The 25,578-nt window shown below is 33.3% G+C and overlaps 2 protein-coding genes and 1 pseudogene across 4 annotated transcripts; 1 reads left to right on the top strand and 2 right to left on the bottom strand.

Annotated features, from left to right (window-relative positions):
• The first annotated feature begins 7,059 nt into the window (after positions 1-7,059).
• LOC121222548 (MLO-like protein 12) lies at positions 7,060-10,837 on the top strand (annotated as a pseudogene).
• A 68-nt stretch (positions 10,838-10,905) lies between these two features.
• On the bottom strand, positions 10,906-14,525 carry LOC121222547 (rhomboid-like protein 19). Its single transcript, XM_041103533.1, has 8 exons — positions 14,322-14,525; positions 14,082-14,206; positions 12,816-12,876; positions 12,566-12,732; positions 12,206-12,311; positions 11,898-12,100; positions 11,656-11,793; positions 10,906-11,268 (listed from the first exon to the last, which is right to left on the bottom strand). The coding sequence occupies exons 1-8, from the start codon at positions 14,331-14,333 to the stop codon at positions 11,166-11,168; spliced, it is 915 nt and encodes a 304-aa protein (XP_040959467.1). The 5' UTR covers positions 14,334-14,525; the 3' UTR covers positions 10,906-11,165.
• Positions 14,526-16,458: 1,933 nt separating this feature from the next.
• Positions 16,459-25,257, bottom strand: LOC121222546 (uncharacterized protein slr1919). Of its 3 annotated transcripts, none has more exons than XM_041103530.1 (16): positions 24,753-25,257; positions 24,152-24,327; positions 23,210-23,375; positions 23,000-23,052; positions 22,409-22,552; positions 22,192-22,296; positions 21,978-22,103; positions 21,486-21,686; positions 20,645-20,751; positions 20,398-20,560; positions 20,137-20,202; positions 19,806-19,899; positions 18,944-19,056; positions 18,370-18,440; positions 17,606-17,759; positions 16,459-17,375 (listed from the first exon to the last, which is right to left on the bottom strand). In XM_041103530.1, the coding sequence occupies exons 1-16, from the start codon at positions 25,108-25,110 to the stop codon at positions 16,929-16,931; spliced, it is 2,544 nt and encodes an 847-aa protein (XP_040959464.1). In that variant the 5' UTR covers positions 25,111-25,257; the 3' UTR covers positions 16,459-16,928. The 3 variants fall into 3 exon arrangements, with proteins under 3 accessions (XP_040959464.1, XP_040959465.1, XP_040959466.1); XM_041103531.1 differs by having other exon boundaries at positions 24,778-24,853; XM_041103532.1 differs by lacking the exons at positions 16,459-17,375; positions 18,944-19,056 and having other exon boundaries at positions 17,605-17,759.
• Between the last annotated feature and the right edge of the window lie 321 nt (positions 25,258-25,578).

Below are 25,578 nucleotides of genomic sequence, written 5' to 3'. Positions count from 1 at the left end.
TGAGTAGTCATAAATGAATCAAACCTCTTGTACCACTGCCTAGGTGATTGTTTCAGGCCATAAAAAGACTTTTTCAGCAAGTAAACATAGTCTTCTTTTCCTGAGACTATAAAACCCTTTGGTTGTTGCATGTAAATGTCTTCCTCAAGTTCTCCATGCAAGAATGTTGTTTTCACATCTAACTGCTCAAGCTTCAAATCATACATGGCAACAATACCAAGTAAGTTTTGAATCGAACTATACTTAACAACAAGAGAAAACACATCTATGAAGTATACACCTAGAATCTGATTGTAACCTTTTGCAACCAATTTTACTTTATACCTAGGTTCTTTAACTCCTAGAGTCCATTCTTTCTTCTTGAATACTCATTTACAACGAACAACATTTTTACGCTTAGGAAGCTTCACCAGGCTCTATGTACTATTTTTATTAAGTGATTTCATCTTTTCTTTCATAACAATCATCCAATTGGTTGAACCTTCACAACTATCTACCTCAGAATAAGTAGATGATTCTTGATTTGCATCTATATCTTCAACCACATTTAAAGCATAAACAACTAAACCAACCTCAACAAACCTTTATGGAAGTTTAATTTCTCTTTTAGGTATGTTCTGGCAATAGAATATTGTGGTGTTGGTTGTGGTGAAGGAATAACTCTACTCTAAGTTTTTGTACTAACCCGAGGAGTAAACTTTATTATAGATCTTGAATTAATCTGAAGTTCCACCTGCTCCACGTATGTGCTTGATCTCTACTGGTCTTTTTCAAAAGAGTATTTAAAAGGTAAGTTATGCAGCCTAGCAGTCTCAATAAAAATAACATCTCTACTAATTATAACTTTTCTAGTTTTAGGACACCATAATTTATACCCTTTAATACCAACTTTATATCCAAGAAAAATACACTTAATAGATCTAGGCTCCAATTTACCATTATTAGCACGAGCATACGCGAGACATCCAAAAATCTTCAAATTAGAATAGTTAGTAGGAGTACCAAACATACCTCTTGTAGAGTCTTTTTCTTAATAGCAATAGAAGGAGACCGATTAATCAGTAAACATGTTGTAAAGGTCGCTTCAGCCCAAAACAACTTTGGTAGACGAGCATCGACAACATGCATCAAACCTTTTCCATTATTGTTCTATTCAACTGTTCTGCAATGCTGCTTTACTGTGAAGTATGACGGACTGTCAAGTGTCTCACAATATCTTCTGATTTGCACAATTCATTAAACTCATTAGAACACAATTTCAAGCCATTATTTGTGCGAAGGTGTTTCATATGTTTTCCTATTTGCTTTTTGATCAAAGTCTTCCAATCCTTAAATGTGGGTAACACATCACTTTTCTGTTTTAGGAATAATGCCCAAACTTTTTTTGGAAAAAATCATCAATGATTGTCAGCATAAAATTAACGCCACCCCTAGAAGGCATTCTAGATGGCCTCTAGAGATCAAAATGAGTATAATCTAGCTTTCCCTTCATGTTATAGACTCCTCTGGTGAATCAAACTCTCTTTTGCTTCCAAAAAATACAGCGCTCACAAAACTTCAGTTTGCAAGTGTCTTGTCCATCAATAAGTGCTCTTTTGCTTAATTCTTCCATGCCATTCTCACTTATATGCCCTACACGCATGTGCCAAAGTCTAGTAACATCATTATTTGACCAGGAAGAGGAAGCAACGACTGCATCTCTTGTAACTGTTAAACCCTGCAAAACATATAATTTGGCAGTCTTTCTTTGCCCTTTAATCACGACGAGAGAACCCTTGCTAATCTTTAGAACTCCACTTTCAGCTTTGTACTTGTACCCTTTTGAATTAATAGTACTCAACGAAATCAAATTTCTCTTCAATTCTGGTACAAGTCGTACGTCACCAAGTGTTCTGACGACTCCATTGAATATCTTAATTTTGATTGTGTCAATACCTATAATTCTATATGAAGCATTATTTCTCACAAAAACAACATCTTTAGACACAGTTTCATATGTTGTAAACCAATCTCGGTTGGGACTCATATGAAAAGTGCAACTAGAATCGATGATCCACTCATCGCTTACTTTAGAGTTGTCAACAGAAGCAACTAAGAGTTCACCATCACTGTAGTCCTGTACTACATCAGCTTCACCAGATTTTTTCAGTTGTTTTCCTTTTTGATTCACAATCTTCTTTTTGATCTTATTCTGTAACTTTTAGCACTCAGACTTAATGTGCCCTTTCTTTTTGTAAAAATTACAAGTTTTACCTCTATTTGAAGATTTCAATCTACCCTTAGCTTTACTACCAAGATTTTGTTCTTGTGTCCTCCCATGATTATCACCAGTATTTTGTTCTTGTCTCTTACGAACAATGAGATCATCTCCCTAAGAGTCGAATCTAGCTACAAGAAGTTTCATTTTATCATACAAGGCTAATGAATCATAAACTTCATCAACTATGAAAGATCCATGACTATATAAAATTGCATCTCTAAAGGTTGAATAATAAGGGGCAACGAACAAAGCAAAATTAACCTTAAATCCTCTTTATCATACTAAACCTTTATGGCCTCTAGGTCCGAGACAATTTCTTTAAAGACAGTTAAGTGTTCTACCAAATACCTTCTTCCAAACAATGAGAATAAATACATTACTTCAGATGCAACTTGCTAGTTAGGGTTTTTGATATGCATAGTTGCTCCAGCTTCAACCATAACACAACGATGGTCTTCTCTTTCAACACGTCCTGTAAAATTTCATTTGACAGATGCAGATGTAATTGTAATAAGGCTTTTCGATCCTTACGCTACTTTTCTTCAAGCGTCAATGTCGAAGGCATCTTATCTAACCCTAGTAGGGCATCATCCAAATTCATCTGCGCGAGAATTGTCTGCATCTTTACCTGCCACAATGCAAATCTGGTATTGTGGTCCAACAACAAAATATCATACTTTAATATCATCATTATCGTGATTGAGACAAGCAACTCGAATGCTCTGATACCAGTTTATTATACTATACATCGATAATGGCAGTAGGAATGATCGCAAAGCAATAAGAAAGAAAAATAAGAACATGCAGATTTTACGTGAAAAACCCTTATCGGGAAAAACCACAGACTGAGGAGGAGAAATTTACTAATTTTGAAAAACAGAACACAAAAGGTTTTTTGCTACACACGTTTTAAGGGTTAAACAACCCTTTTATAATCAACGTCTAATAAAAAAAGTATAGTCCTATGTGGATTCAACTTGTGCGGCAAGGTTCGTACCTATAGATCCTCAATTTTGCCTCTCTATTTTATTTTTTTAATAAGTAAGTTGTACCTCAAACTTTTAAGGCCGGGATTCAAGTCACACAACTCTAACATGACACATAAGTTGTGACAACTTCTAACTCTCCCTTGTAGAATTAAAAATTTTCGGTATAAAATAATAATCTTATTCCATATCGAATATTTATTTTTGAAGTTGGGTTTTAATGCATTTAACAGTTGATGCTTGTAATTATTGTTAAGCATTATTTAATCATCATTTAATTATTTTATTGAATAGTTACTTATATAGTCTTATAATATACACAAATGGTAGATTTAGTATTATATTCTACTTTTTATCATTCCAGCTTATACATTTCTTTGAATTTTAAAATTTTAACCATGAGTGAAGTAGTAACCATTAATTTCTTTAAATTAAAATTTGCTACTTCTAAAATTTTATGTAGTAAATATATTATCACATATGTAATGTTATGTTAGGTTTTTTTATTTTTAATTATAATAAAAGATCAATATTATTTTAACTAATAGATTTAGTTAGCCTTAAGCCATTATTAAAATTTCAAAATTAAAAAGTATAAGGCTAAAGATGAACAAATTGAATGATAATGACTCAATCTACGATTTAAACATAGCATAAGACTAATAGTAAAATTTTATCCAACGAATTTAATTACTATAGTTTCATCATGACTAAAATTTTAAAACTAAAAAAAATCAAGCACTAGATTAAGTAATTAACTCGATAATTGAATAATTAATTCAATAATTAACCAACCAAACTGAAAGTGAAATCTCAAAATTCTTAAAATAACAACACTTTGATGCATCATGATTACTCTTTTATGCTCATACTACAAGGTAGAGGTGTCCATGGGCCAGGCGGCCCGGCCCGGCCTGACGGTCCGTCTGAAATATGGGAGGGTTTGGGTAAAAATATAAGTCCAAAATATGAGTTTGGGAAAAAACGAGACCCGTTTAGAAAAGAGGTCGGGCCTCGGGCACCACGGCCCGGCCCAAATATAATAAATATATATTTTTTTTATTTTTTAAATTTTAAAATATTTTTAAAATACTTTTTTTAAAAATAAATTTTTGGTGTTTACTAAAAAAATGAGCCGGGCCGGGCTCAGGCTTAGAATTTTTTTCCTGGCCTAGGACGCGGGCCAAAATTTTTTTTAGGCCCGGCCCGGCCATGGACACCTCTACTACTACAAGGTTAAAACCCAACATTAATCAGAGATTAATTTCAATAGAATCATTAAAAAATAATAATGATGAAGTATGAAGTCATTAAGGTTGTCACCTGCCAAATCTTTGACCATATATTTATAGAAGTGAACCAATTGATTTTAATAATACTTATTATTTTATACTCTTTGAAGTAGTCTTTGGAGCAATCGGACAGGTGCTACATCTTCATCACTAATATATAGAACCATAAATACTTAACCTAGTGACTACATCTATCCACAGTTTTAGGATCTTCATTTTTGGATCAATTATTTTTATAGTAATACAACAGTAAACTTATTAGAATTAGGGGTGAACAAAATTCGTTTCGATTAAAAAAATTAAAAAAAATTCGAATTTCAAGTTAATCGAGTCAACTCGAATAAGTAATTCGAGTTTTGAGTTCGAATTGAGTTGAACTTTATAATTCGAATAATTCAAATAATTCAAATAACATATTGGTGCAAATACCCTTTTGGTCCCTGTCAAATTTGAAAATGAGCAAATTGGTCTCTCTCTCAACAAAAATTACAAAATAATTCAAAATAATTTTAAAAAATTCAAAATGATTTTTTAAAATTCAAAATATTTATAAAAAATCCAAAAATTTATATTTTTTAAAATTATAGAAATTAAAAAAATCTAAAAAATATATAAAGTTAAAAAAATTAAAAAAAAATCTAGAATAAGTTAATTAATGGTTCAACTTTATCGCACTAAAGTATTTTTTTTCTTTGAAAAAGTTTTCAAATATATATGGTTTCAAATTTATGTGCTCTAATATGAAATTAATTATACTGTAACAAGATTTTAATTTGACATGTTTAAAATTTTAATTTAACTCGAACAGTAAAATATGACTCATCAACTCGATTAATTCGAAATCTTTTCACTCGATTCGACTCGATTCGATCGAACGTTTACCTTTAATTTGATCTACTCTTAATACCCAAAACAATCAAAGATAAACTCATTGACTAAAATTAATATATCTTATTAAAATTAATATATAATATATATACACTTCACCAATAAATTGTTTCAAATTATTGTGCAAGAAAAATCATTGGTTGTGGTCAAAGCCTTAGTAGATAATGCATTTTTATTTTTATTTATTTTATCATGAACAAAAAAAAAAGGGGAAAAAAAACCAGTGGGAGGTTTGTCGTTTTTGCCACACCTCACGCGCTAATGTCTTTGACTTAAAATGTCAAACCTTATTACCAAAAAACCATGTCAAAACTTTTATTTTGAATTTTACCCACAATGTTTACATCTTTTATTAATTTTTCCCTTAACTTTTTTGAGTTAAATTCGACCCTCAACTTTTCAGAAAAGAGTCAAATAGTTTTTTTAATGAAAATGTTGATTAAAACAATAATTTTTTGACGATGTTTGTGTGGCAACCTGCATGACAATCCACATGTACTTTAATACTGAAATAACACTATTTATCTTGTATGTTATATCAATAAATAATTCTGAAAAATATAAAAAATAAAATTATTTAAAATTCAAAAAATTATAAAAATTTCATAAAAATTCCAAAAAAATTAGCATTAAGTAAATGTGGATTGTCATTCAAGCTATCATGTTTAAAAATTCAACGTTTTAATCAGTATTTTTGTTAAAAAAACAATTTAACTCTTTTTGAAAGGTTAATGACCAAATTAATTTTTTTTCTAAAGGTCAAGGGTCAAATTTAGCTTAAAAAAAAACAAGAGCCAAATTAACAAAAGATGTAAATATCGATAACTAAATTTGACATTATGTCTTTTTAAAATGATAACTAAAAAAATTAACTAGTATTTGTAAACATTATTAAGCCGATTTAAAAAAAAACAAATTGTTTAAAAGTAACTATATCATGGTTTGGTCAATTGAGTGTTAGCTCGATTAGCATGATTATTATTGCTAATATAGGAAAACATGTGTTTGAGTGTTTTGAAGTGCATTATCCTCCTATTTATGGGTTGAGCAAGGACTATAGTTAGTTTTAAACATTTTGTCAAAAAGAACTGATATGATCAAAACTTATAATGAGATTATTTTTTTCAAAAAAATGTATTATGGTTTGAATTAATATTTCATCAAAATAAATAAATATTAACCTTAGTCAAATCTTTCCATTGTTTTAGAAAATTATAGTCGTTTGAGTCTTAACTCGGTTGGCATTAAGATTGTTGTTCGTGCAAGAGGAAGTGAGTTTAAGCATACTGAAGCGACTTTATCCTCCTATTTAATGAATTGGAACCTCATTTACAATTTTTCTTCTTCTAAAAATGGAAATTTTATTATTTAATCTTTTAAATTTTTATAAAATTATATATTAGTATAATAATAAAATTGTATTTCAATTCTTCAATTAATTTATCTGGTTTGGTCTCCATTGCAGCTAGTTATCGGTCAACAAGCCATGGCTAAACGGTGGGAATCTCATAAGTCAACGAGGCCCCTCTCTTTGAAAAAGTCATCTCTCTTTGTAATAATTCTCTGAAACTCAAAGCTATTATATAAATAACACCTTTACATCACTTCTTCTTACAACTTTCTCTCAATACACCTTCTTTTGCCTTCTTTATTACTTACATCACTTTCTTTTTGGATCAAAGCTTTAAACAAACAACAATAAAAGCAATTCCAGAAGAAGAGCTTTTCTCTTTTTCTCCTTTTGTTGTTGATACGTACGTGTATATATATAGTTGCAAAAGCATTGCAAGCTTTTATAATATCAATGGCGAATGATTATAAAGCACGTTCATTAGAGGAGACACCAACATGGGCTGTTGCTGTGGTGTGTTTTGTTTTGGTTGTTATTTCAATCTTCATTGAACATGCCATTCACATTGTAGGCAAGGTTTGTTCTTTCTTTCTTTTTTTCTTATATACATTTTGATTTTCAGACATTACTCCCTTGACATAGTTGTATGTTTGATTATATAACATTGCATTGTTTCACCCTTCACACAGTGGTTCAAGAAAAGGCACAAGACATCTCTTTATGAAGCACTTGAGAAGATTAAAGCAGGTAATTTAACACTATTTCCGTTTCTTTAATCTTAATTAAAAAAACTAACATTGTTTCTTTTTCTTTTTGTGTAGAGCTTATGCTTATGGGATTCATATCATTGCTTCTAACAGTCTTTCAAGGTCCCATATCTGAAATTTGCATTCCAGCACATGTAGCAAACACTTGGCATCCATGCAATACGAAACTGAGGCTGAAAAATATTCTGAAAAATCCTCTGGTAGAAAGCTTGTTGAATTCTCTGACGATGATAGTTTTTATATTCCTAGACGCAGTCTTGCATCCAAATCTGACAAATGTGCAGAACAGGCAAGATTGTTTAGCTTTAATCTATGCATATTTCATAGTTTATTCATATAAACTGTTCATTTAGACTGAGAAGTATATATATTATTTCAGGGTAAAGTTGCATTTGTTTCAGCTTATGGTATCCATCAGCTCCATATATTCATCTTTGTGTTGGCAGTTTGTCACATTCTTTACTGTATCATAATCTATGCTTTGGGAAGAACTAAGGTAACTAAATGAAGGGAAAAAAAATTACTTTCACTGATTTTTTTTCTCTCTTTATTCTGCCTGTTTTCCCCTTCTTTAATAATGGCTTTGAACTGCAGATGAGGAAATGGAAGGCCTGGGAAAATGAGACAAAGACAATTGAATACCAATTCTACAATGGTATGTATGTTTGTATGTGGAAGATCGCATCTTCGTGCTTATGTTTAGCTAGATATGCGTTGACCATATGTTTCTTCATTTACTTTATTTAATGAAGACCCAGACAGGTTCAGATTTGCAAGGGACACTTCATTTGGGCGCAGGCATCTGAGCTTTTGGAGCCGTTCTACCTTAACTCTTTGGATTGTAAGTACAATCAGATGAACATTTGAACTTTTTTTTCATATATTTGGAGGGCCCGACTTCTACGAAAAAACTTGAGCAGTTCAAGAAAAATGAAAAATCCGAGTCCCTTCTGTAAAAGAAGTCCAGCAACCAATGAATTTATAGCACGGGATTCTTTTTCTTTAGGTGACATTTTATGGTTATGAATTCTGATTTGATTCTTTATTTATAGGTCTGTTTCTTTAGACAATTCTTTGGGTCAGTCACAAAGGTTGATTACCTGACATTGAGGCATGGATTTATCATGGTAAGCTAAGCCATGGATTCCTATGGAGTTTTATGCTATTTTATTTTTCCTATTTTCTTGTTTCTAATTGAAACCTCAATCTGCAATGCTTTCAGGCACATTTGGCACCTGGAAACGAAACAAAATTCGATTTCCAGAAATACATCAAGAGATCATTAGAGGATGATTTTAAAGTTGTTGTAGGGATCAGGTTGGTAGTCTCAAGCTAACCAAGAGTTCTTCAATTTTATTAGTTAAAATTTTACGATGCTAAGTTAATGATTGTGTTTGCAGTCCAATCATCTGGTTCATTGCTGTCTTGTTCTTGCTTGCCTATACACATGGTAAGTATCTCATCATATTCATAAAGAATTGAGTTCAATAGTGTCGTCATATGAACATAGTGATGGATTTTTTTTGAGCTTACTAATGATTAATGATCAATTTGCTCTTCATCAACAGGATGGTATTCATATTTATGGCTACCTTTTATCCCCTTAATTGTAAGTACAATAGCATGTTAGATTCATTTGTACATGTATTTCTGGTTTGGGATTATGAGCAAATTAATCTTACATCCTCGTCTTTGCAGATAATCCTAATGGTTGGAGCCAAGCTACAAGTGATCATAACCAAAATGGGGTTGAGGATTCAAGATAGAGGGGATGTAGTCAAGGGTGCACCCGTGGTTCAACCAGGCGATGACCTCTTCTGGTTTGGACGCCCAAGCTTCCTTCTTTTTCTCATTCACGTCGTTCTTTTTACGGTAATTTTCCTTTAATCTACCAACATTAAACCAATCATCATTGTCATCGCTTGTGCTAATGCTTGTACATTGATCCTTGATTTCATATCCAGAATGCATTTCAACTGGCCTTTTTCGTGTGGAGCATGGTAAACAATCCTATTCCTTGTAGTTCTTTCCTTTCTGTTGCGTGTTTCATATGCAATTGTTTGATCACCTTATCTAATAAGTCCTTTTTTCATCAAATTTCAGTATGAATTTACGATAAGATCTTGCTACCATGAACATATTGAAGATGTCATCATTAGAGTCTCAATGGGGTGAGTTCATGCAACTTCTTAGGCCAACATTTTGATTTAACAAAGTGAAAACTTTTCTCATAAAATGCAAAATTTGCAACTTTTTCAGGGTTATCATACAGTTCCTTTGCAGTTATGTGACTCTTCCACTCTATGCTTTGGTGACTCGGGTAAGATATAAATAATAGAAACTTTTAAAATCTTCTGCAGTTCTCATATTCTGATCTATGATAAGCCTGGAACAAGTTAAGACCACAATGCAAAGCCAATATTTGATCCAAAAAGAATCAAAATCTAGCTCGAAGTCGAGTTTATAACAGTGAAAAATGATACTAAATTTGTCTGTTTTGTTTTGTTTTGTTTACAGATGGGAACTAATATGAGACCAACTATCTTTACTGATAGAGTTGCAACTGCACTCAAAAACTGGCATCATACAGCAAAGAAACACACTAAACAAAGCAGGCTGCTACATTCCGAGAATACGACACCATTTTCGAGCAGGCCGGCAACTCCGACTCATGGGATGTCACCGGTTCATATTCTGCATAAACATCCTCAAAGATCCGAAACCTATGGTATATCTTCAGGACATTCGGTTGATCACTGGGATCCAGGGTTGTTCCATTCTCCACTACACAGTCACGAAATCAATGACCCTATTCATGATAGAACACAGATAGAAGTGAGGGATGTAGATAGGACAGTTCAAGAGTCTGGCTCTTCACAAATGGATGATGCGACACCTCAAACAATTCGAACACAACACGAGATTGACATCATTCCATCTGATTTCTCATTCGCAAAAAATTAATCAATCCAATGAAGATCAGCTCGGATGAAAGGGACAATGCTCCTAACTTCTGCCATTTTTTTTGTACATGTTACATGCATTTGAACTGAAGCCAGCATACAGGGAAACTTAAAAACTTGGGAAACAAGGAAACAAAAGAAGAGAGAGATTGAACTCTTCCTTTGTTCATGTATGTAGACGAAGAACTTTTTTCAAAATTTGTTAGTTCAGTATACTAAGTTCATTTTATTCTTTATAGCATTTTGTATTTGCTTTTCTTTTACAGTTTCCAATCTGTTTAAATAATACTTTAACCTTTTTTTAAAAATAAAAAAAAATCTTTGATGGAATATTTAAGATACTTCATAAATGACTGTCACATGTTTTATTTAGGGTATGTATTATTCCGACCATAATAAGAAGAAAAAAAGAGAAATTCTACATTGAAAAAGAAGGTTCACAATGAGGACAAAGTGCAGTTGTACAAGCAATCAACAAATAGGAACAAAAGAAAGTGAAAAAAAGAAAAAAAAGAAAGAATTTCGCCTATGTTATACTGTAAGGGTAACAACATGGTCTGGAATCTTTTCATTTCTAATCATATATGCGGCAACAGCACATATGGATGATTGTGCATAAGCCTTGATGGGTGTCAATGACGATTGACTTTCTTAGCAATCAAACACGATCATTTCCGTCTATGTGTGGCTCTTCTGAATCACGTCCGGCAGCCAATTTCTCAGCTGCCAATCTCTCCTCCAGCGCTCTAGCCCCTCTTTCTCTGCAAGGTGACATATTGTTTAGTTCACAATAAAAGCAAATTATTAGCAACTACAGACATCTTATGCAATGTGTGCCGGGTAAGCTCTCTAGAAAATACAAGACACTTCCTTTTTTCCCAATAGTGATAAAGAATACATCAAATTATGCAACCTGCGTGAGGTTCAAGTATTCGGTCTTTAGATTTGTTGCAAAGCTAAGGCAAGTTTAGCATGTAACCAGCAATTTTCTTCCCCATAATTCTTATTCCTAAATTATCCAACTTCAAGGACAAGGCCAACTGGCCAAGTTTATTCTACAAATTTCGCATTGACAGCCTTCCCCATCCTATGATGAATACATTTATGAAAACCATTTTCTCTACATATTAAAAGAGTGAAAAAGGTACCGTCTCCTAGATGCCTCAATGGGGTCAGAACCAAGTAATGGTGCACCTCCCAATGTATAACCCTGAGGATTTGATGAAACTTCAGATTTCCCACAAAGCATCCGGTGAAATATTGATGCAATGGGATCAATGATTGGCCTGTAAATCACGGAGAAATACTTGAGAGAGAAAAAAAAGGGGGGGGGGGAGAGAGAGAGAAATGAACTGGTCATTTCATAGGCTAAAAGGAAACTGAACAATACCTGAGAAATTCAGGGAAGAATGTGGAGAATGCAAAATCTTCACTTGGATCTCCCCTAAGCTTTGATTCTGGTTTTCTCTGCAGGTACCTGAGGTAAATCCAGCCAATATATGTCCCAAATATCAAAGTTGGAAGATATGTTGCGGACTCTGGGGTGAAGAAACTTATGGCAATTGAAAGCAATAGCATAAGTGATGGCAACCACTGCATGGCATAGGAAGCATCATAAAAGGTGTGAAGGGGGAATTCCCAGCTAGAAAGAGTTTTATGCCAAATAGACTTAAATGACCTCGCAACATAAATCTTTACCTTTACTTTGATTTTTAGGAGATATAGCTCTTGGTCAGGTACTATTTGCTTGATGCCAACCAAGAAGCCTGCCAGCACCCCATGGAAGCCGGAAAGAGGCATGTAACTAAGAATTATCAACATGAATAGAAAATATATTAGATCAAATTTTGCATAATAAGTCAACATTTCTACTATTCAGTCAGAGAAGAACATGAGAAAGGGTACTTCAATTTTATAAATTCACTCTCTTTTGTTTCTCAAACATTTGACTGAAAAGACTAGTGGAAAAAAAGAACAAGCAGAAGAGGGAGGGGCAGAAGAAGAAGAAATAAACAGAATTAAATTCTCTTAAAGACATGGGAAGATCAAAGTACTCACAGGTACTTTTCCTGCATTGTTAGGTAGTATAAAGCAATAGCGGTAATGAAAACACAAACAGACGTCAGAAAGTTAACTATGAAGATGAACTTCAAGAACTCCTTAGAACCCCATATAGGCTCAAGCAACTTCCCCATGAAAAGAAGACCAAGGGTGCTAACAACCACCTGCAGAAATCAGTAACCATTACAACGACTAATAAGAAAAAAAAGAATATTAGGTAAAACAAAGAGTAAATAAATGTTAATACCCCATGCACTGATTGTTCAATGTAACCAGCAGTTATGAGGTTCCAACCAAAAGGAATAGTCCTGCAAAAAAAGTTTCAGGCGGGACAAAAAATGTTTAAGTCCTTGGAATAAACTTGCAATCCAAAGCATTACTCTATTGCATCTCAAGGAAAACGAATATTCCAACATATATTAATCAACAATATACAGGAGCATGCTTTATCTTCTTTCTCTTTCTTTTTTTATAATTGGGGGTAGTTGGTGGGGTTGCTAGGGACTGATTCCAATATCTCATACCAAACAACATAATAATCTTGCCAATAGGCCAAGAGATTGTTGGCATGGAACATGCTTATCTAGTGGCTAAGAAATCATATCATAATGGCAACTAGCATGCAATTCATTGTAATGTCTGAGAAGGCCATTTATAATATGTTGCTCTTGTTTCAATATTTACTAACATCAAATGGGATGCACTACAACCAGATCTTCCACCTCAAAGTGCAAAACTCATTCTTTTGACAGGATCTGATATTAATCTTCCCAATTCAGCCAAAACCATTGCTATCTTTAATCCAGAACAAATAACAGGTAGGGTGCTGGTTTATATAAAATCTTATAACAAATCCTGATAACCGATCCCTTCAGCCAAGGGTAAATAAAACATTAAATAAATAAATAAGCCGATCACACAGTAAGCAGCTATGCAGATGGAGATGCTAAAAGAAATGGTGTCTAAAGGTTGTGTAAAGCACCAAAGTCCAGATCTATGCTTCAGGACATCAAAATCTTATGTAATTCTTTTCAAATATGCAAAAAGGCAATAAGTATTCTGCTTAACTAGCAACTGCTCACCGGAAAAGAGTAAGCAAGTTCAAAAGGAAAGCTAAAATCATTACATAAGGATTACTACTAGTTTATTTCAAGTTCCTAAATCCAGATCTAAGCATTCAAATGAACAAAGTAGCAAGTCACCTCCTTTGAACATTTGTACAAAGCATATGCATTTCACTTAACTAGGAAGGAAAAAAAACCATCAAAAGGCAACATGCCAATTTCAAGAAAAGGATAACACTATTCACAAACGCAGATCTAAACATCCAAATAACAAAATCTTGAAGCAGTCCAACGAGTTCGTCAAAACATCAACTTTTTGATTAAAACTAGAACCGAGCCGTAAAGAGCAACCGATACAAATATTAAATCATGACCCAAAAATTCTAACGCCAAATAGAATCAAATTGACATAAAACTGATGAGAAAAAATATATATAAAAAAAGAGAACCTGGCGGGAATAAGAGCAAGGTAAGTAACAGAAGTAGGAAGAAGCTGAACCACAACGTGGCCCCCGATTAATATCACAGCCAATCCCTTACATAACTTTGTAAATCCACTTAACATTCCACTTCCCTATAAATTCAAATTTAAAAAAAATTTGTAAAGAAAAAAGCAAATTAATTCATTTTGGATATGTTTCATTTCGTTAATGTAGAATTGAAATTTGGAGAAACAAAGATCAAATTACCGGAGAGCTCATGGTGGAGAATTATTTTGTAGCAGTTTGATTATGTTTTTCCAGTGAAGAACGGAGTGATCTATAAAAGGAGGAGACCTTTATTTTATTTTCCTTTGATTTGATTTTTGGGCTTTCTTAATGTTGTTGATCGGAGTGAGATAACGCCGTTATGCTTACGGCGAACAGCTTAAATTTTAATATAAATTTATATCAAACACTTTTTTTTATTATCATATCTATTTTCTTTTATATAATGCTAGAACTTTTTATAATTTTATTCAACCTTTAAATAAAAAGAGAATGCGTTTAACCTATTCGAATCGACGTATTCATCCATCGATAATAATGTCGATGTCAATTAAGCTAAGATTTAATTGATCAATACACTAATTTTTTAAACAAATGATAAACTATTAAAATAATCACTTTTGTTTAACTCAAGTTACATTTTAATTGTTTATGTTTGAAATATTATGTTTTAGTCACTTACATTAACATGTTGTAACATTTTAGTCACTGAACATTAATTGCCATTAACGGTGTAACAGTAAGCTGACGTGACACGTTAAATCATTATTTCAAACAAAAATTTTAAGTTAAATTATACAATTAGTTCTCATATTTTTATTTTGAGCAATTTAATTTTTTGTGTGTTTTTTAACTTTCTTTTTTTTTCATTCTCTTTTGCTTCTTCCTCTATTTTCATTCCTTCTCCATCTCTTTTAATGTAGTTTTTTTTTATATTTTTCATTTGTTAAAACTAAAGGGGAAGAAGAAAAAGAAAATAAAGAAATAAAAAGAAAAAATTAAATGGTTCAAAAAAATAAAATATAGGACTAATTTTAACAAATGGAAAACATAAAAGAGATGGAGAAATGAAGAAAACAAAGGGAGAAACAGAAGAGAATGAAAAATAAAGAAAATAAAAAGAACATGAAAGAAAAAAATTAAATTGCTCAAAATGAAAAAATATGGGGATCAATTGTATAACCTAATATATTAATGATTAAAATGTTATAATACGGTAACGTAAGTAGCTAAAATATAATAGGAAGTAAATAAAAGTGACTATTTTGATAGTTTAACTTTAAATAAATGAATTTTAGTTATGAACTAAAATATGTGTATTAGGGGCAAAAGATAATAACAAAGTTTTACAAAATTATATAATTAAGAAAAAATAAATAAGAAATTTATGTTAGATAACAAAATGATTTATATTCTTTTAATGGACATGAAGATCATTAAGTAGTTAAATATTAGTAGGAAAAAATGGGAGAAGAAAAAAGGTTAGTGAAAGAAAAGAATCCACACCATTAACATTGGTGGTGGGAGTAACTTTTAATCACTGTATTACAACAGATCAGTGATAGCTTGGGAGTCACTCCAAAATTTTATGGCGACTGATTCTACAACATTACTATGTGACCAATGCTTAAGCAAATTAGTGAGAAAATTCTTTTGCTTTTACATAGACATAGGGTTGAATTCAACATCATTGTATTTGTGACCACTTATTTCTTCAAAAACTTACTGATTAGAGGATTTTTATTTGTATCTTAACCTACAGAAAAGATAAAATACTGTAAATAGTTAATCAATTTGTAATTGCTGAGGTTAAGGAAAAGGGCAAAACCTCCGTAAACATTTTCTAATATTTTTATTTAAACTCTCTCTCTTTAGCAAGAATATACCAACTTATTCCCTCTTGGTACGTATCCTATCTAAAAACCTAAATTGAAGCTTCACACGGGATAATGATAATCGAAGATGCCATTAAAGAACTGCATGCAATTAAGGGAATATATCACCATGCTTACATTTTTTTTAAAATCTTTTAATTTGTGTTAAGAATTTGGATAATTATAATAAAGCACATTCAGTAAAACTTGCAACTAATGTTATGATCGGTAGGAACAATTTTTTTTTTAACAAGTTTTAAGATATAAGTTACAATAAATTAACTTTTTGCTACTCATGTTTTTTACTTTTTTGAAAGTGTCCCTACTTTTTACTAAAATTTTACTCATCTTTCTAATATGTTGTAAATTGCCAATTACTTTTTATGTTATTTCTTACATAAATAATAAATAAACTTTTTCTTGTGTTAATATACTAGATAGCTGAACAGGATATAAACCATATATAGAGATGGCGAACATCGGTGTTTTTAAAAATATATAATTTCACGAGTACAATGGAGCTATGGTAAGATTATCAATTACACTAAAATAATATATATGAATTGAATTGAATGGTGAAACTTAAAAGTTATTGACTACTTACATTTAGGTATTAGACGTACAAGTTCTATAGACAAAAATGTTCCCTGTCAGCTTTGAGGTATCCAGTCACGAAGACTGCCTGCTGCCTTCATATTGCATGATATGGTTTACATCGCTGCAGGAGCACTGGCCTCAAGGCGTTAAATTCTCCCCATTTGATGTCTTTCAAAGCTTTTAAACAGTGATATTTTATATACATATATCACTAAAGAAGACAAACTCATCCCAGAAATACCATATAGCTACCGTCTCCCAAACATATACCTATGGCTGCTTGAAGAAAAATTTTTATGGAAAAAGTATAGGCTCACTGCAGGGTTCTACTAAAGTTTCATGCACTGATTGCAAATCTTTTGGGAATGAATGATGCTGGGCCAATGTACGCTGCTGACAAAGAGATTAAAAGCCGATGAAAAGCCAGGGCTGAAGCAGCGATGAATGTGACAAATGAAACCCAGTAAAACCGTAACATCAATGCTGGTTCCTTTCTTGCGGAATTGAGGATCTTGGATAAGATTAGCTTCAGTCGCCGGTCGCTTAAAAGGGACTGGTAGTCATAGACGGTTGAACTTGTGGATAATCTAGCGGATGGGTGTAGCTCTGTATTCTGATGCCCACCGGCCAGCCTTAACTTGTAACTATACTGGCTAGCTGGCACAAGTTGCCCAAGAGCTTTGACCATCCGTTGGTATAGGATATCAGCAATGATTTTGCACAGTTGGAATCGGAAGGCCTTCGCTTCTTTGGAAACTGCAGCTCGTACTAATGAAGCTCCATCCTGCTTATCCAACATACAAGTTTAAAATACAAAATGAACAAAAAAATTTCTAGCTTCCACATCAAATTTACATGGTAAGACAACATATTAACAATATCATAAAGCCCCTTGGTATTCTTGGTTGCCATCAACCATCCTGTAAGTCATTATATGTCGTCTAATATCACGCCATATTTATGTTCAGGAGGAAAGGTGGAAATAGAAAAGGAATCAAGCTGAACAGCACTCACCGCAGTCATTATAAGTCTTCTTAGTACCACACCGTCTTTAGATGGTAAAAGCCTTAGCAACAAATATGCAACGTCAAACACACCATCAGTCCTACTAGGTAAATTATCTAGGGAAGTTTCACCACTTGAAGCTTCCACCAACTGCAAACTCCTTCTGCAGAAAATTTTCATATTTAGAGCCTAAATTTGAAACAGATAAATGCTATCACACACACACCCAAAAAAAGAAACCATTAGAGTGCCTGTCCTGAGAGCACATGATAAAGAGCAAATGACCATCTTATATATATCTCTATAGCAATGCTTGCTCCAAATGCATACATTTCCTTAAACCATAGAAGGATAAGCCTCTTCTACATTTTACTGCTAGACACAAAATTCCTTGAGAACTACTTACATTTCTTGAAACTCTACTGTACACATTTTATGTTCATTAAATGGATTGAATTCATTTCACCATGGCTGTCTATTCAGATAGAAGATTCTGGAATCTACAACTCTTCCTCTCTTTTTTCCCCTTTTGGTATAATTATAAGTACAAACAGAAATGCCATGGAAAGTATCTGTGAACATGCAGGACTATGACGTAAAAGCATTTAAATTCTTGATGAATGGTTTTTCCTTCCCCTTCTATGTAATTAAATTTGATTGATGCAGTAACAGAAATTGGAAGGATCCAGTTATGGAAAGAATCCTCCAAAATATGGGCACATGATCATTGACAATGTGAAGAGAAAGGGGTAAACCATGAGAGTTGAACGTACCTAGTTGCACCAACTCTCATGAAAAGTGCCAGCCTCTCCCACCGAAATTCCTTCTTTCTGTTCAAAACCACCTGTATCGGGAAAACATCAAATAGATTAGACAAGGAACCCAAAATCAACTCAGGAATCTCCCAATGATACCTAGTGTTACTAACAGAAAACATAGTTCAGTACCCCATATAGCAGTGACCACTACAGAGAGGTCCTAAGAACCAAATGAAGCATTTTACAGTGCTGGAAATTAGGAACTAACTATAGTTTCACCTCCTGGAAATATAAATTTTGGATGATAACAGTGCAAGCAGAAGCACATCCGACTACAGTTCAAACACATAACAGCAATAAACTTAAGAAAGCTTAAGCTACTTTTCCTCAACACCATTACCTAATTTAGAAAACGAACATTGCAAAATCTAAAATTTATTTATATTAGTAGCAGGAAAATACTTGGGACCAAAACTACTATTAACAGTTCAGGCCTATTGACAGAGCTACAAAGAAAAAAGGTCCACTGATAGAGACTTTCATAATGATGCACAATATTCATAGATAAACTACAGGGTTAAACCACCACCGAATGTAAAATTTTCCTTGTTTCAGCTGAATTTTCAGTTAGAAGTTTGCGGACAACAAAAGGATAAGCTGCCTCAAATGTCTTAAAACTTGGATCTGCAGCTACTGCCAAACCTGAAGGAATATCAGGAAAATGCTTGGTGAATTAAAGCCAGTTGAGATGATTATGTGTAAACTTGGTATAGAAGAACCAGAAATAATGAACTACAGATTATCAGATATGAAAAACAATTAAAGAAACATATGCAATGAAAGAAAAATGCATAGGATATACTGTCAGAAGTGATACATGAAAGAAAATGCAGAGTCGTATCATATGTGTGACAGAAAACCTACATACATATACACCTACTCCACTTGACAACTGAAAATCTGTTGGCATCACTCCCATGATTGGTATTTTAGTTCTTCTCCCGAGCATATTCTATGAACTCTTTTCTCACAAAGATCTTGAACAAGAGAACACCAAAAACTTCGGCCAACTAAATTTGAGTCAAGCCGTATCAGTTATTTAAATCATTGCAAACACTTAGGCTTGGTTCCTCTGCCAGAGGTTCAATTAGTAATGATTAAGTACTACGGTAACAGTATTCTTTTTGTCACATAGAAGTTGAAGCATTATCAAAATTATGCACTGCACTTCTGAATCCTTTATAAAACATTGCTTCTTTCCAAACTTTTAACTTTCCATTCTTTAACCACTTTTGGTGGTCTTCATGCAAAACATGATGTTGAGACATGAGATTACAATTTACAACCCAGGTGAATAAAAAAGAATAACCAACAATGAATTTACCACTAAATAAATAAATAAATCAAAAGAATCAACTCAAAACGAAGACATCTGAAACACAATGACTTACCCTCCAAGGACGCAAGAGAACGTAGGACTAGCGTGTAGTATGGAGGCATGCGGAAATGATATTTGAGAGCTACAGACCATATTTTGCCCAAAACCTTCAACAATGTCAATATGACAATCAACCACTTAAAAATATAAAGCAGTAAGAAGAAATATTGTTTTAATTTAGCTGGGCCATTAAGAGGAATCATGTAAAAGCACTAGCATGGACAGTCAAAAAGGAAAGCCTGATAATAAGCATTTGCAAAGGAATTAATGCTATGAAATTATGATAGGTATTTTTCGTATTTCATAATTATGAAATTATGAAATTATGAAATATTGATTCTCACCCTACTGAACTTGATATCAGGAATCCCGTCTTTTAATTCTACCTCCCCAAGGGCATCCTCCAGATCCTGAACCATTTTCAAGATTCAGGGTCAGCATTATTGGCAGGACTTCAACAGTTACCACATGATAAAAGCAACAAGAAAAACTAGGCTTTGCTGCATTAACAATAAGCAGAAAATACTGTAGGTCTCTTAGAAAACTCTGAGCTCAAGAACAAATTTTTAGTCTGTACATAGAGCCATTAAAGAAGTATGTCATACCATTGTAACACGTCGGATATTAGTTCCTGGCCTTACAACATCCATTTCAGTCAGAGCTTGAAGAAGGGATGACCAATCACCATTTACTATGTGCACTATGGATGCTAGCATTGCAAATTGATGTTTCTTTTCCATTCGACAAAGCAAACCAAAGTCCAAAAACCTGACGCAGAAATCATCATTAAAAATAATAAGTTAGCAGAGCAAAACCAGAAGTTCTAACACAAAGAAGGCAACACAAGTTTACCCTATCCGTCCTGATGCCGTGTAACGCAAGTTTCCAGGATGTGGATCAGCATGCAACATGCCTGTTTCAAGGAGTTGAGTAAGTGATGCCTCCACTCCTTTGTTAACCTAAAATAGTTATAGCACAAAAGATTTCAACCAATTGCAAATAAAATTAGGCTAGGTCATATTGGCATAGCATTCTATATACAAGTATTATAGACAATGAGCTTCCTTTTTTCTTTTTCCATTTTTTTGCCAAAAGAGAAAATCAGTTTAAGAGTTACCAACTTTGAGGGTAAAATATGCAATCCCAATCTAATTAGCCTAATAGGTATTTAGGAGGACTGACTTAACACCAAAATGTGGCTGATATATTCAAAACAGCAGATAACTTTTGCAATCAGCAGATTAAAGAAATTCAAATTTTAAAACATAAACCAAACCTTTGACCTCCACTACTTACTCACATTCTCAACTGCCAATCCAAATTTTTGGACTTGTTAAGCTCTTGCTGTTTAATGTTCTTATCGTGTGAACTTCTTGGTAAACAAACCAAATATATATTACAGTTTGCACCATATATATAGCAACATTATTTGCAAATTTATGAATATTCCAACACCTTGTTGATCACTCTAAAATCTTTATATATATTATACTTGTATACAAGAGACATATGACAATTTGTTATCACTCCCAGTTGATCTGTAGTAAATCACCCACCTAAATGTAAACTTATTGTGACTATACATGTGCCACAGGCCACAGTCAAATACAAAGTGATTGGTCAGGAGCAGAACTCTATTTCATACAAGCTATCAGATGCTAAATGCAGGGTTTAATGGTAAATCACTACTCACTAGGTCAAGAAGACGCCTTTTTGCATCAACTTTCTGCCTCTCTAAATATTTGGACCCGTGCTTGATGGAGCTGCTCGTAGTAATAGAGAGTAAATCAGTTGAACTCTCACCAACCATCCACTCCATTGTCAAAACTCTCTTCCTGGTTAAATGTTGAAATACTTTTGGAACTTGCATAAACGAAAAGTGAGAATGAGCATCCTGTGAAAGGCACATCAAGTTAATTGAAGAAAGGGCATCTTTCCAAGACAAGAACTTAGAAACATAAAATATTTGAATTAAGGAAAAATAATAGAAATCAAAATCCATGACTGCCACAACCAAAGTTAACCTATGGCTGAGAATTCATCCTCACTCTAAACTCAATTTTCAATACAAGGTCTCAGTAGGCTGATGATATCAGACAGAAGACAATTTTGGCCAACTATAATAACTAAGCTCATTATGGTGGCAATATGCAACTTTTTGTGGAAGTTCCAATATTATCATTACCAGAAACTGAGAAGCATTAGCAGCCTCCGAAGTGTAATCAAGTTCCCCAACTAAACCTTTGCCAAGCTCATCAGCATATAGACGAGGATCACTTTTTCTCTTTGCAATCTTTTGCAAAAGCCCGAGCTGAAAAAAGAATATCAATTACCAAGTTTAAATAGAAATTGAATTCTCAACCACATAGGGAGATGCTGATAGAGATGTCAATACATACCCCAAGACGTAAAATATAAACATCTCGCACTACCACATGGCGCAAATTAGGACGTTGCACTTTCACAGCAACATCAGAACCATCCAGTGTACACCCACGGTAGACCTAAAAGGGTAATTAAAAGAAGATCACAATAAAAACACTGAAGTGAGTTATACAAGGAAAAAGAAATAAAAAAGATAGTGATATCATGAGATATGTGATATTTGCAGCCCACCTGACCAAATGATGCTGCAGCTACTGGTTCCTCAGAGATGTAGCTGAAGAATGACCCAATAGGAGAACCTAATTCCTCCTCAATAATTTTCATAGCCAGAGGTCTTGGAAAGGGAGGTATTTGATCGTGTAGCTCAGACAAAGCCTGCCATCATAAATTCAATCCAAATTATCAAGGCATGCTCACTAAAAATGCAGAAGATCAAGGAGAATATGAGAAACCTCATATTTAGATCATGTCTCCCAGTAATAGATTAATACACATTCAAGCATAAATTAAGAGCCACAACTCTGAAGGCTGAAACATAATCATTAATGATCTATTAAATGAAGAAAAGAATGCAAAGCATTTGGATCTCATTATGAACAATTTAAAAAAAAACAATGTAAAGTTAATCAATTTTTTTATTAAATTTAGTAGACAATGTAGCAAGAAAATGTTGAAATTAATGGTATATACGTATGAATAGACTGATGCCTGCTAAAGTGAATTATCTAACAGTTAGAAGCAACCACAAACAAAATTAGTCCCTTAAAGGTTCCCACATAAGATACAAGAAATATATGATAAGAAACTTCTCTGTAATCTGACCTTGGAAATTTCAGGACCAATAATATCTGGTCTTGTGGAAAGGGACTGGCCAACTGCATCAGCAAGCAAATGCATGTAACTAGCATATTGGTAAGCGTGTGACTGCAGGAGAAAAATAAAATGCCCCGCATATAACTCAAAGAAAAACAACTATGAGAGGATGTAAACAGCAAATTAAGTGCTCAAGCTTCAACTAGACCACATTCTGACCTTTGATAAAAGTGGGACCAAGGCTTAGCATTGTTTCCTTTAACACCATCCCAAAGTTGTACTGTGATAAGTTCTCATCAATATCTTTAGATGAACCAGGTCTTAAGGACTTTTTGAGCCCAGCCATTCGAATTCTAATTGCAGCAGAGGCAAAGGATGAGAAAACCTTGCAGAACACAAAATCGTGAGCCCCAAAAGACTTGGTGTAACTAAATGTTCAAAGAGATGCTCATAAAAGCGAACAGAAAATATAATAAACGTAGCTCATCTCAGAAAGGAAAATCTTGGAAAGTAGATTCGACTTCAAAACAGAATTTAGGAATTATAAAGTTATACATGTTATCTTATCAACAATTTTGCTGATCATGCCTTGTCTGCTCCATGTGCATTTCAACTAATAAGCACCTCTGGTTATAAATTCATTTGGTTATTGTTGCCTTGTTTTTTAGATAAGGGGTAAAAGCAATATCCAAAAAAGAATTACAAACGTAATTAAAAAAAGAAAATTGTTACAATGTAATACACATTTACACATTATTATTCTAGATAAAAGAATAAAATATATTATGATTCCAAATGCTCTACTTGTTTTTACTTCCAGGAGCAAATATGTAAATCACATCTTAAGATACAGACAGATAAATATATTTTCAAAGAACTATAAATAAAATTGTGATTTCTGTGGCAAATAAAATGCGTGATTTTAAATGATTTTAAATATTGTAAAGAATGATATATATAAGAATAAAGGTCTCGTTTTGTAAATCTTTTATTTTTATCATCTGAAACATCAACGAGACATTTTAATCATTTGTTCATGATTAACCAAAACTAACTTTTTTCCTTTACCATTTACTTTTTAACAACTTCTGTAAAGGACAAATAGAAGAAGTAGAAACCTAATAGAAGTTCATAAAACGATTGATCAATCATTTTAACTACCTCGAGAAGTCGAAAAGCCACTACATGGGGCCGGTGACTGAAATAATCAGCTACTTCTTCCGCATCATAAGCTTCTGGAAGTGGCTTTGACCATTTTTTTGACTGGTAGTAGAAATAACTGACATAAGCTTCCAATGCTTTAAGATCAGCCATCATCAAATCCATACCAGACAGTGCTATCAAAATAATCGTATTCCACTATCAATAACTAAAATTAGGATAAATGAAAACTAAAAACTTTAACTGAATTTTATCTCCGTATGGTTTCTAATTATACCAAATATAAAAAATCAAAATCAAAATCAAATTTTATCTTCTCTTCGCTCATTTCTCTCTCCATTTTCAAAACCAAACAAGAGAAAGCATAACAAAAGTTTCTCTTCATTTTCCTTCTCTCTCTGTATTTATCTCAATCTAAGGAATAGCAGCATGGAAACTTAAATAACATTTTCAACTATTCAATTAATTTCCTAGCTCGCCAAAAACTAAAATAAAATAAAATTTTCTCCTATCTTCCTTCACTTCCCACTTCATTTTCATTTCTCCTTAACAGTTTCAATAATTAATTGATTACTAATTTGGCCAAAAACGAAAAGAAAACCTGGATAACAAGGTTGAGGCCACAACGGTGGTTGCGCAGGCGGAGAGAAGTTAGGATCCTCGAGATTCCGAAGCCAAACGACGTCGTCAACGGCTTTCTTAGCCTGAGGAATCCGAAACGTTTCGTTCGCCCACTCCACTCCTCTTTGAACTCCTTTCTTCAAGAAATCCATGTCTCTACGTACAACATCACCGAAATGACTAAAGTTAGCAAAAAAAGCCTGCACGCGTCGTTGTGGTTGCTGCTGCTGCTGCTGCTTTACTCGCTGCTTTCTCCTATACGTCGTCGTCTTCAATACTCTGCTCTCCCGCAGCGACGTCACCGACATCGACGCTGTCAGCGATGTTGTTAAAGCCATCCTCTGATTTTTTTTATTTTTTTATTTTTTGGGGGGGGGAGGATTTTTGTTGTTGTTGTTTATTTATTGGAAAACGAAGGGAGTTTGTGGCTCTAGAAAGAAGAAATGGAGAGGGAAGAAGGCAGTGAAAGAGTGGGGGATCTGCTGCGGTCAATTCAGCAAAACTTAACTCCTTGAAAAAAGATGATTTGTCAAACAAATTTATCAGATAATATTTCACACCAATTGCAAATAGACACGTAGCGATTATTTTGCAGATTTCAGATGAGACTACAAAGGTCGGTGGGTTTCACCGCAGTGAAAATTTTGGCAGTTGGACCGTTATGAAAATATTAATTTATGGTTGGGTATTTGGTATTCTCCATTTTTTGTTTTAAAAAAAGGTATTTTATATAATTTTTAATATTTTATTATATCTTTATATTATATTTACTAATCTCTTAATTTTACTTGTAGAGAATACCAAAT

The sequence above is a fragment of the Gossypium hirsutum genome, chromosome D10, assembly GCF_007990345.1.
Source record: "Gossypium hirsutum isolate 1008001.06 chromosome D10, Gossypium_hirsutum_v2.1, whole genome shotgun sequence".
Lineage (NCBI taxonomy): Eukaryota > Viridiplantae > Streptophyta > Magnoliopsida > Malvales > Malvaceae > Gossypium > Gossypium hirsutum.
The sequence above is the reverse complement of the archived record's forward strand: the minus strand, read 5'-3'. Positions and strand labels throughout refer to the sequence as shown.